The 12,727-nt window shown below is 41.6% G+C and overlaps 1 protein-coding gene across 3 annotated transcripts in view; it reads left to right on the top strand.

Annotated features, from left to right (window-relative positions):
• The first annotated feature begins 236 nt into the window (after positions 1-236).
• The window catches only part of LOC140479869 (uncharacterized), an 88,547-nt gene continuing 76,056 nt past the window's right edge, over positions 237-12,727 (top strand). For all 3 annotated transcript variants that reach the window (XM_072574198.1, XM_072574197.1, XM_072574196.1), the window contains exon 1: positions 237-877. In XM_072574198.1, the coding sequence (XP_072430299.1) occupies positions 863-877 (15 nt within the window). In that variant the 5' untranslated portion in view covers positions 237-862. The remainder of the gene's footprint in view (positions 878-12,727) is intronic.

The following is a 12,727-nucleotide window of genomic DNA, read 5'->3' as shown; positions in this document are numbered from 1 at the left end:
GTTCCTATTTCTTAGAAGATGGTTGGAGTTCACAGCGGGGTAAGGAGTGGGTCTGGTTTGGAGCAGGGGGAAGAGAGGTTGTTCGGCCTTAGAGAGGAAGGGTTGTGTGTGTGTGGTCTGGGCGAGGTGTCGTTAGCGGTGAGAGAGGTCACTATGCGGTCTGTTCGATAGTTACTCGTGAGTGAGACGATGGATTTAGAAGCCCAACTTTTCCCCGAGTGACTGGTTTACTTAATCCGCCCCGAATTCTCGGAGTTAAAATGAGACTTCCAGCGGGTTCCAGTCGTGAGGGACCTAACTGCCCAGTGGTATCTTCAATTTCCCGGGAAATTCCTCGAGAGTTTGCAAGGCTGTTTCTGCTTCCCCTCCACACGCTGGAATAACGGCGGCCCGGTCAGCGGAAAATCCCGGAGTGGGCTTTCCGCCGGTGTGTCTGTGTGTGCGCTTCGAAAGTCGGGCGCAGGTGGAGTGGAGTGAAGAGAGTAAGCGGAGGAGGAGGAGGGTTTGTGAGAAGTTATTATCTTCTGTCACCACGTTTAAACTCTCTGGAAAGGTGTCTGTCTTTCAAAGTGACAAGTTAATTTTTTTTTTAAAAGTTGGCGTCTTCAAGTGAAAAGAAAATGGAAATTTGGCAGGAGCTGCCCACAGTAATAAGTCTTCGCACACTGATAATCAGCTGGAGGCGTATTGCCCAGAATCACAAGGTACGCACTGCGTGATTATTTCTCCCTCGTTGGCTGTGAGGAGGAAGCAGCGGCTGGGAATCCGAGAGTTCGAGTCTGCTCGGAGTAAACCCGGCTGCAGACACAGACCTAGAGCACCGTGAACTCTCAGCTCTTGGTTATCAGGAAAGCCATCCCCGATGGATACCGAGGCGGTAAGTTTTGAATGAAACCCCTGTTTTTTTTTCTCTCTCTCTCTCTCTCTCACCTTGCTGCTGGTTCAGGCTATGAGAGACTCCGCTTTTTCACGGTGACTTTTACCTGGAGCAGAAATGTTTTCTTCCCCGCACTGTGCACGCTGGAATTGCTATCTCAAACTACTAGACAGGGAGAAATGTGACTAGTTGCAACTGTCCAACGGTTAACTTTGTGGTCTATATATTTCTCACCTAGTTATAGGCTACTGTCTTTAAACTGCGGTTAAAGCAGATAAAGCTTGTTGCAATATATGGCCGCACAACAGCCTTATTCTTCATGTTTGTACTCTTAACTGATTGTGATTATAGTTACTGGTGAAGGAAGCTACATACCAGGATATTTGATTTATAATGAATTGTGAGCAAAGTACGACAAGTCAGAGATAAATACTGACAGCTTGAGCTTGCATATGTGCATTTCTTCCTCTCTCCCCAGTCATGTTTTGAGTGTGTTTGTGTGGCACCATATTGGTGGATGATTCAGTGTTGCCCTTTCCCACTTTGTCTGTCTAAGTATTTTGTTTTCATAGTTAGTTGAATGACATCAGTGTATGCATTTAAGATTAATCATAAACAACCCACTGTCTTATGCTCCATTGAGTGGTGATTGTTTTGATTTATGATTATATTACCCATTGGCAAATTCTGCTGCAAATACACGTACATAAAGTCAGCTTGTGTCTATAGAGCTAAACTAGCTGTAATAACGCATGACCCATTCACTGTTTTAATCTGTATAATTACAATGGAAATGTATTCAGCGCCTTATGCAAAATTTCTGAAAACATCCTGTCAGAATCTCACAAGTGTAAAACCTCTACTCCAGAAACAGTGTCTTCACTGAATGTTACCGTAATGCTCATTGCCTGAGCATCACTGATACAAGCTGTCTATTCTTGAACTGAAGGCACTGAGGCTTATATAAGACTTTGTCAGACAAATGTTACGAAAGTGGAGAAGGGAGTCAGTGAGGTGATGGGAGAGGAAGAGCAATGTATTCTTGATGTACATTTAAAAATTAAACTAATGTCTTTAGACGTTGCTAAGGAGCAGTGTGTAGATTTTTTTAAAAAGAGCATGTGGTAACAAGAATAGATGTTTGGGGACTGTGAAAGCAAGGTCAGGATACACTTATGGTAAGGATGGAATCCAGTTCTGCTTAACTTAACAATGAGAGAAAGGAATCCGAAGGAAAGTGTGGCCAATAATGTCAAAGGGTGCAAAGACGTTATTGGTAAATGAAGAGGAAAATGAATCATGGTCAGTCATGGAAGATGTCACTTGTTCTCAAAAGGATCCAAAATTAAATAAAGGAGTCATCAAAATGCATGTATGTTTATTTATAATCTGCAGGGGTAGTTTTAGAAGCTTTCTAAAATTTTAATTGATTTCACAAATTGAGAAATTTCAAATTCCAACATTAGGTTACTGCTAGTTTCCCACTATTTTATCTAATATCCCGCTAATAAAGTAAAGGACTGAGTAATTTGGTTCTGGTGTATACCAGAAACATTGTAGGCAAAGACATCTTGTGTTACCTTTCATAAATGTTATAAAAGTTCTTAAAATGCAATTCAATTAAACATAACCTTGTACAGCATACTGAAGGCAATAAAGTACTTTCAGCCAGTTATGCTGCAAGGTTTGGGAACCATGTTCCTACAGCATTTAAACCAATATTAGAACTGAATTTCTCTTTCTACTCTTCTCCCCCTGGTTTTTCTAATTCTTTCCTTATTTCTCAATAGTTTCATTCTTCATCTGTGTTCCACAGAATCGTTTTTACTCTGAATTCATGAACTCCCATTATGTCCCTGAAGTCTTTCCCTCATGGAAACTTTCCTACCTCACTCACAATGAACGTAATCTCCAATTACTTCCTTAACTCACCACTCTCAGTTCTTTATTCCCTTTCAACTGTTTTTCATTGTGTTTGTCTTTGGGGAAACTCTCTTCCCCTGCCCATGTCACCTATAACTCGAGCATAGCACAGTGGATATTGGAAAGCAGAAATTTAAAAGTTAGTACTCGTATATGGCAGAATATGTGCTGCTGACACCAGGTTTGCTGGATACTTATAGGATGTTAGGTTTTTATCTTTCATACAATTACATTTATGAAATTCCAGCTGGCTAACCTTTGGTCTTCTATTCACTTGTAGTAATTTTGCTTAATCAATTGTTTTCATTGCTGCTGAAATATACACTTTTGTATCTAAAGCACCTTGGCTCATTTTCCACTTTAAAGGCAATATTATAAATTCAATTTAGGCTGTGTCTTTTTCTTTCAACTGAAGCACAATGATAATAGGAGATTCTTAATTAAAATAAATCCAATTTATCCAGTTAGAAATGAAACTGAAACTGAAGGGCTTCTGCAATTTTATTATATATAACTTTCACACACATTTCCCTTTGCACTCCCAACTATACTTGTGACTCCACACCTGGAAAATACTTCCTACAGCTGCAGTTTCCAAATGCCAAGTGTCGAGCCTTTGACCCTGAGGTCACCATGACATTTCTGATACTGCTGATCTGCTTAATTGCATCCTTGCTCTCACTTTACCATAGGTCACTTTTCCCCTTAGGGACATACTTCTCTTTAACCCTGACTGTGTTCCTCTTGGAAGGTCCATCGTCTTCACTTCCTAAAATCCAATCCTTGAACAGGGATTGTGGACAAAACATTTAGCCATTCACCACCCATAAAGTATTATTGGCCAGCTAAAACTGTTCACTATTCCAAGCTCATCCAAAGATAAATGCCACCTTCCTGTTTGCACCCTAAGCCCTCTTACATTTCTCATTTATGTCTTCTCCATCTTCACCTTCAACAAGAATTCTGAGGTGCTCATGGACATGTTGGTTATTAACGTTTATACCATTAAAATAGGCAGTATCTGATACATTTCTTCCTTCCATTAACCCACAGGTCAACCTTACTCTTGTCCCAGCCCTAAACCCATGTTCTTTTTCTCCCTCAACTCTACTTGCCCTCTCTAAGATTATCCTATCAATTATAGCCACTTACTGCTCCCTGATCCTGTCCCCATTGAAGGGTTGACCGGTCAAAATTCCTTTCAGGAGTGAGGGGTGGAGATGTTAAAGGAATAAATTTGCGTCCATGCCTAAATGGTTGAAAGCACAGCTGTCAGTGTTGGGTTGAACCACATTGCAGATAAATGAGGCCAGGATCAATCTGAGAGGAAGTGTTAAGTTGGCTGTATATTCTATGCCAAGATTTTCAAAGCAAGCATTTTTAATACAGCTGCTTATAGAGGCTCTTGCTGCCAGTACATGCTCACTAGAGACTACATAGTTATGTGATTTAAGACAAACAATTCAGTGTTACTTTGCATGACTCTCCCAGATATGGCGTCACTAAATAAAAAGTCAAATTTTGAAGCTCGTTTTCTGATCTTTTGACAGTACATTTCTAAAAGCTATGCTGGATTCTCTTAGAAATGACTAGAGCAGATTTTCCACACTATATTTTTTTCCAGGGTAATGCACATTCTTTGCAAAGCTTGGGAAGATCAGCCACAGTTTTAATTTATATTACTGTCTTTGACATAGCGCAAATGTAAACTGATAAAAGTGATGAGTTGAATGAGGAAATATTAAAATAACTAACTATGAAGCTTTGTCGAAGATGCATGTTTTAAGGAACATCTTTAAAGAAAGCGACAAAGGTGCAAAGATTTCAGGACAGAAGATAAGAGCTGAAAACTGAGGGCAAAGTTACTAATGGTAAGGCAAAGAAAATAGGAGTGCAAAAGAAAGCTGAACTCTTAAGAGGATTATCGGCCTGCAAGAAATTGCTGAGATAGGGAGTGGCATGACCAAGGAGGAATTTGAATTGAAGGATATGGAGAGTGGGTGGCACAGTCCCTCAGCAGTTCACACTACTGCCTCAGCAGTTCACACTACTGCCTCAGCACCAGGGACCCAGGCTCGATTCCACCCTTCAGCGACTATATGTGCAAGAGTGAAAGGCTTAGATGGGACAGAATTCTTAAAATACATCCAGGAGATATTTTTAAGCTAGCACATAGAAAGTCCTGCAAGAGAGGGAGTGATGCTGGACTTAGTTTTAGAGAGCAACATGGGCAAGCAGTAGATGTGGTAGTGGGGGAAGCATTTTGATGATGGTGACCACAATTCAGTGTGATTTAAGGTAAGAAGGGACAAGGACAATGATGAACCTGAAATAAGGGTTCTGAATGGAGCCAGGCTGAATTTAGTAAGATTTAACAGGATCTGGACAAAGCGTACTCGGAGCAGCTACTCGCAAGCAAATCCACATTTAGAACAGTGGCAGACATTCAGAAGGGAAACACCAAAACTAAAGGACCAACATACGCCCATTATGTTTAACAATTTCTGATTGAACTTTTTCAGATGCTATGTACCTGGGTGTAGTGCAGCTGAAGTAATCTACATGAAGTTCAGTAGATTTTTTTTGGCAAGTCTTGCATGACAGACTTATCAAGAAGGTAAGACCCCGTGGGATCCAAGTCAATTTGGCAAATTGTATTGAAGATTGGCTTAGCAGTGAACATTGGAACCAACAAGTCCAGAGAACCCTGGATATCAAAGAATTTTTAGGATTGGATATGGTAAAAGGAAGGTTATGGGAGATACTGAAGGTGGACACCCTCAAGGAGTATGGGAAATTTCAAAGAGTTACTTAAAAAAATTAGGAGAGTAAAAGAGGGGATCTGGAAAAAAAACACAAGTGGGTAACATTAAGGAGAATCCAAAGATGTTTTAGAAGTATATTAGGGGCAACAGAATAACTGTGGAAAGTGGTTTCTAAAAGATTCAAAAGTGGCAATGTATGTTTGGAGCTGATATGACTTGAGGCTTTAAATGCATCTTATTGATTATGCAGAAGGACAAAATATGTACAGAAATTAGGAGGAGATTGAAAGAAGTTTGCTTTGAGAGAGGTGGTTGAGAGGAGATTTAGCAGGCTTGAAAGAGGATAAATCTTCTTTCAGAAACAAATTTGGCAGGAGATCTCAGTTATCTGTAAAATTATAGGGTGATGATTTGGAGGTGCGGGTGTTGGACTGGGGTGTACAAAGTTAAAAATCACAACACCAGGTTATAGTCCAACAGGTTTAATTGGAACTATTATGGTATTCTAACAGATGAAAGACTCAACAAACAATCAAGGTATTTTTCAATATATAATTTCAGTTACATCACACTTTTGCTATAAATTCTGTGTCTTATAGTTGTGTCCTCCACAACCGCCTGATGAAGGAGCGGCGCTCCGAAAGCTAGTGCTTCCAAATAAACCTATTGGACCATAACCTGGTGTTGTGTGATTTTAAAATAATAGTCATCGAGTCATAGAGATGTACAGCATGGAAACAGACCCTTCGGTCCAACCTGTCCATGCCAGCCAGTTATCCCAACCCAATCTAGTCCCACCTGCCAGCATCTAGCCCATATCCCTCCAAACCCTTCCTATTCATATTCCCATCCAAATGCCTCTTAAATGTTGCAATTGTACCAGCCTCCACCACTTCCTCTGGCAGCTCATTCCATACCTGTACCACCCTCTGTGTGAAAAAGTTCCCCCTTAGGTCTCTTTTATATCTTTCCTCTCTCACCCTAAACCTACACTCTCTAGTTCTGGACTCCCCGACCCCAGGGAAAAGACTTTGCCTATTTACCTTATCCATGCCCCTCACAAGTTTGTAAATTTCTGTAAGGTCACCCTCAGGCTCTGACACTCCAGAGAAAACAGCCCCAGCCTGTTCAGTCTCTCCCTATAGCTCAAACCTCCAACCCTGGCAACATCCTTGTAATCTTTTCTGAACCCTTTCAAGTTTCACCACATCTTTCCAATAGGAAGGAGACCAGAATTGCACGCAATATTTCAACAGTGGCCTAACCCATGTCCTGTACAGCTGCAACATGACTTCCCAACTCCTGTACTCAATACTCTGACCAATTAAGGAAAGCATACCAAACACCACCTTCACTATCCTATCTACCTGTGACTCCACTTTCAAGGAGCTATGAACCTGCACTCCAAGGTCTCTTTGTTCAGCAACACTCCTTAGGGCCTTACCATTAAGTGTATAAGTCCTGCTAAGTTTTGCTTTCCCAAAATGCAGCACATGGGATTTATCTGAATTAAACTCCATCTGCCACTTCTCAACCCATTGGCCCATCTGGTCAAGATCCTGTTGTAATCTTCGCTGTCCATTACACCTCCAATTTTGATGTCATCTGCAAACTTACTAACTGTATCTCTTATGCTTGCATCCAAATCATTTATCTAAATAACAAAAAGTAGAGGACCCAGCACTGATCCGGGGTGGTTATAGTAGGGGATTTTAACTTTCCAAACATAGACTAGGACTGCTGCAATGTTAAGGGTTTAGATGGAGAGGAATTTGTTAAGCATGTACAAGAAAAGTTTCTGATTCAGTATGTGGATGTACCTACCAGAGAAGGCACAAAACATGACCTTGTCTTGGGAAATAAGGCAGGGCAGGTAACTGAGGTGTCCGTGAGGGAGTACGTTGGGGCCAGTGACCATAATTCTATTAGTTTTAAAATAGTGATGGAAAATGATAGACCAGATCTAAAAGTTGAAGTTCTAAATTGGAGAAGGGCCAATTTTGATAGTATTAGGCAAGGACTTTGAAAAGCTGATTGGGTAAAGGGATGGCTGGAAAATGGGAAGCCTTTAGAAATGAGATAATGAGAATCCAGAGAAAGTATATTCCTGTTAGGGTGAAAGGAAAGGCTGGTAGGTATAGGGAATGTTGGATGACTAAAGAAATTGAGGGTTTGGTTAAGAAAAAGAAGAAAGCGTATGTCAGGTATATCTTAGCCTGCTTGGCACACTTTCCTCATTCCTGAAGAAGGGCTCATGCCCGAAACATCAATTCTCCTGCTCCTTGGATGCTGCCTGACCTGCTGCGCTTTTCCAACAACACATTTTCAGCTCTGATCTCCAGCATCCGCAGTCCTCACTTTCACCTAGAATATGTCAGGTATAGTCAGGATAGATTGAGTGAGTTCTTAGAGTATAAGGGCATAGGAGTATACCTAAGAGGGAAATCAGGAGGGCAAAAAGGGGACATGAGATAGCTTTGGCAAATAGAATTAAGGAGAATCCAAAGGGTTTTTACAAATACATTAAGGACAAAAGAGTAACTAGGGAGAGAATAAGGCCCCTCAAAGAACGGCAAGGTAGGCTTTGTATGGAGCCATAGAAAATGGGGGAGACACTAAATGAGTATTTTGCATCAGTATTTACTGTGGAAAAGGATATGGAAGATATAGACAGTAAGGAAATAGATGGTGATATCTTGAAAAAAGTCCATGTTACAGAGGAGGAAGTGCTGGATGTCTTGAAATGCATATAGGTGGATACATCCCCAGGACCTGATCAGGTGTATCCTGGAGCTCTGTGAGAAGCTAGGAAAGTGATTGCTGGGCCTCTTACTGAAATATTTATATCATCAAAAGTCACAGGTGAGGTGCCGGAAGACTGGTGGTTGGCAAACATGGTGCCACTGTTTAAGAAAGGTGATAAGGACAAGTCAGGGTACTATAGACTAGTGATCCTGACGTCAGTGGTGGGCAAGTTGTTGGAGGAAACCGAGGGGCAGGATGTACATGTATTTGGAAAGGCAAGGACTGATTAAGGATAGTCAGCATGGCTTTGTGCATGGGAAATCATGTCTCACAAACTTGAGTGTTTTTTTTGAGGAAGTACAAAGAGGATTGATGAGGGAAAACCATAGATGTGATCGATATGGACTTCAGTCAGGCGTTTGACAAGGTTACCCATGGGAGACTGGTTAGCAAGGTTGGATCTCATGGAATACAGGAAGAACTAGCCATTTGGATACAGAACTGGCTCAAAAGTAGAAGACAAGGCACTGGTGAAGGGTTGTTTTTCAGACTAGAGGCGTGTGACCAGTGGAGTGCCACAAGGATCGGTGCTGAGTCCACTTCTTTTCCTCATTTATATAAATGAATTTGGATCTGAGCCTAATAGGTATAGTTAGTAAGTTTGCAGATGACATCAAAATTGGAGATGTAGTGGACAGCGAAGAAAGTTACCTCAGATTACAACGGGATCTTGGGCCAATGGGCTGAGAAGTGGCAGGTGAAGTTTAATTCGGATAAATCCAAGGTGCTGCATTTTGGGAAAGCAAATCTGAGCAGAACTTATACACTTAATGGTAAGGTCCCAGGGAGTGTTGCTGAACAAAGAGACCTTGGAGTGCAGGTTCATAGCTCCTTGAAAGTGGAGTCGCAGGTAGATAGGATAGTGAAGAAGGCGTTTGGTATGCTTTCCTTTATTGGTCAGAGTATTGAGTACAGGAGTTGGAAGGTCATATTGTGGCTGTACAGGACATTGGTTAGGCCACTGTTGGAATATTGTATTCGAGATTGGCTTAGCAGCAGGAAGAAAAAGGAAATGGTCGAGTGTGTATGTCTATGTGTGTGTCTGTCTGCCTGCCTCCAAGTGGTATACTGTTGGGTTCAGTGCTTGGTCCCATGCTAATGGTACATTAATGATCTAGACATCAATGTAGTACTAACTTTGCCAATGATATAAAAATTGGTGGTGTAGTAAATGGTAAGGAGGCAAGTCATAGACTGTAGAAAGCTATGTGGGTTGGTCTGATGGACTGCACAGTAGCAAATGGAAATTTGTCTTAAAAGTGTGAGGACCAACAAAGCAAGGGAGCACACATTAAACGGTAGACTCTAGGATGTACGAGGATCAGAGTGCTTTTAGTATACATGTTCATAGATCCTTGATGCAGCAGGTAAAGGTTGATATGGTTGTTAAGACAGCATATGGAATACTTGCCTTTATAAGTCAGGCATTGAATACAAGGGCAAGGGTGGGGAGTACTCTCATCAAACAGTGGTAGTGTCTCAGATTAAAGACCCCCTAGCTCCAAAGGTGTCATGACATCTCCCAAAAAAGGTTAATTATAAAATATATCTATAAGTGCTGGAAAATTGTAGTAAAATTGATGGATGTTTGATGGCCTGTGCAGACACAATGGGTCAAAGACCTCTTTCCATGCTCTTTAAACTGTGCTCAGTCACAACCACCTGATGAAGGAACAGTGTCCGAAAGCTAGTCCTTCCAAATAAACCAGTTGGACTATAACCTGGCGTGATTGTGTGATTTTTTTTTTTTTTTTCTTTTTCTCTTTTAACCATGCATAAGGAGTTCATCTATAACTTTTGACATTGGGATTGTGACCATCCATTTAGCTGCCTATGCCATCTCCTACTGTCTCCTATCAAATCAAGGCAAACATTACATCCAAGGAGCACCGCAGCCCAAGCACAAAACTTGCATTTCATTTTGAGTTTCTCTTTCACTACCCATCAAAACCAATCTGTAAAACTTCTCTCTTCCTCTTTTTTTTTAATCATTTTCTCCCTAAACTCCTGACTATCCAACTTCCCTTCCTGAGCTTATTGATATTCTAATTGGTCCCACCCTTCAGCTATTTTCCCCATCCCACTTGCCTTCAAATCTGTCATTATTGATGAAAAAGCAAAAGCAAAATCAACACTTTGCTCCTCAGAGAAAAAAATACCCATGACAATCACTTCTTTGGAGATAGAGCGGTAGCTTGCAAACTCTTTCTGTTATTTCTTCTAAATCCATACCATTGCACTCTGAAACAGCTCTGAAGTGGCCATTTTTGAAATCTTCAAATGACATTCTATGGTTGCAATGACCATCGTAAACTAATTTTCATTTTCTTCAATTGTTTTTTTGGCATAGTTGATCAAAGCATCTTCTACCAACACATCTCCCTCACTGTCCAATTCAGTGGCAAGTTGTGTGTCTGGTTTCATTATCGATCCAGTTGTAGGCTGCTCCTGCAATGGTCTTGTTTTCTGCTCCATTCACCTTGAATAAATCCCCTTCCTATTTCTGAACTACATGCTGTCCTCTGGCAACACCTATAGGAGAATAGGTCACACTGTACAAATATGCCTTGCATACCAAGCTCCCCTTCCTCGTCTTTTCTCAACTCCTCCACTGTATGTAGATTTTAATTGAAGAATTGACAATGTTAGGAAGACAGAAACCACTGTCTTCAGCTGCTACAATAATCTTCAATCTTTGTCAATAATGGGGTGGCACGGTGGCTCAGTGGTTAGCACTGCTGCCCAACAGCACCAGGGACCCGGATTTGATTCCAGCCTCCAGCCCCATGTCTGCATGGGTTTCCTCCTGGTGCTCCGGTTTCCTCCCACAGTCCAAAGATATGCAGGTCAGGTGAAATGGTCATGCTAAATTGCTCATAGTGTTGAATGCATTAGTCAGAGGGAAATTGGTCTGGGTGAGTTACTCTTTGGAGGGTCGGTGTGGACTTGTTGGGCTGAAGGGCCAGTTTCCACACTGTAGGGAATCTAATCTAATCTAATCTCATTCCACCCCGATCTCAGGCCATTATCTAAAGCAGAGCCAGAACTTTTGAAACTTCAACCAATGTCACTGGACTGGACTTCCAACCCCATCCATCTCTATTATAAGAATTCTTGATTTCATCTCAGCAAGGTTGATCTTTTTCAACACCTCAGCTGCTAAAATGCGCGTCCATTCTTTAGTTGCCTTCAAGCTCAATTATTCCAATTCTGTTACTGCCAACCTTCCATTAGATGTGTACCTTGCCTTTAAGAGAGTCCATGTTTAAGGATTCCATGTACTGTGGATGTCCAGCATTGTGAATAGGATTCTTGTGGTGCTGTGCCGTTACCCAGCGTTCCCTCAGCCATGTGTGCAGCCAACGTTTTGTGCTTGTCAACCAGCATGCTGATGTGGATCAACCATCATGCTGATGAGCCACTGCCATGCTCAGACCTGACGTCTGCACAGTAGAAATAAAATTGAGGGGACAGTGGTAGTGTCCCCACATCTGAGCTGGAAGTCACAGACTTAAGTCCCATCTCTCTCTAAAGGTTTGCAAATCTTCTTAAATCATAGAATCCCTACAGTGTGGAAGCAGGTCATTCAACCCATTGAGTCCACACTAACCCTCTGAAGCGCATCCCATACAGATCCACCTCCCTATCCAATCCCTTTAATCCTGCATATCCCATGGTTAATCCACTGAGCTAGCACATCATTGGATTGTGGGAGGAAACTGGGGTACCCAGGGAAATCACTCACTAGGCCAGCATCCCAATTTCCATCCCTAATTGCTAAGGGGGAAGTTAAGAAGCAATCACATTGCTGTGCTCTGGAGTCATATGTAGGCCAAGTCAGGATTGCAGTTTCCTTCCTGAAAGGACATTAGTGAATATGATGGGTTTTTCTGTCAGTCGAACACATGGTCATCATTCAAGTTTCATTTCCAAATTTATTATTTTTTTAATTGTTGTGACAGGATTTGAATCCTGGTGCCCGGAACAATACATGACTCTCTGGATTAATAATCCAGTAATAATACCACTAGGCTGTCATCTCCCCAGTTTATTCATTTTAAGCCCCTCATTACAAAATATCATTACCCTTCTCCCTCGGTCCCCACAACACTAGCATATTTAGGCATTTGCTAAATCTCCCAGATGCCAACACCCCATTAACAGTCCCAAATTCTCTCATACAACTTCCAGGAACTTCTGTGCAAACATGACTATCCTTCTTTACCCCAAAGTATCAAACCACCCATCTCCATTTGAGCTTCAAGAGCATAGCACTGCACTCCAAGGTGTTCATACCTCTGCACTTATATTAATGTTTCAACACCTATGTCATACTCTTGCTGCAGCAGATGCTGTT

This window comes from Chiloscyllium punctatum, chromosome 7 (assembly GCF_047496795.1).
Source record: "Chiloscyllium punctatum isolate Juve2018m chromosome 7, sChiPun1.3, whole genome shotgun sequence".
NCBI lineage: Eukaryota > Metazoa > Chordata > Chondrichthyes > Orectolobiformes > Hemiscylliidae > Chiloscyllium > Chiloscyllium punctatum.
This window is presented reverse-complemented; position numbering and strand designations above follow the sequence as displayed.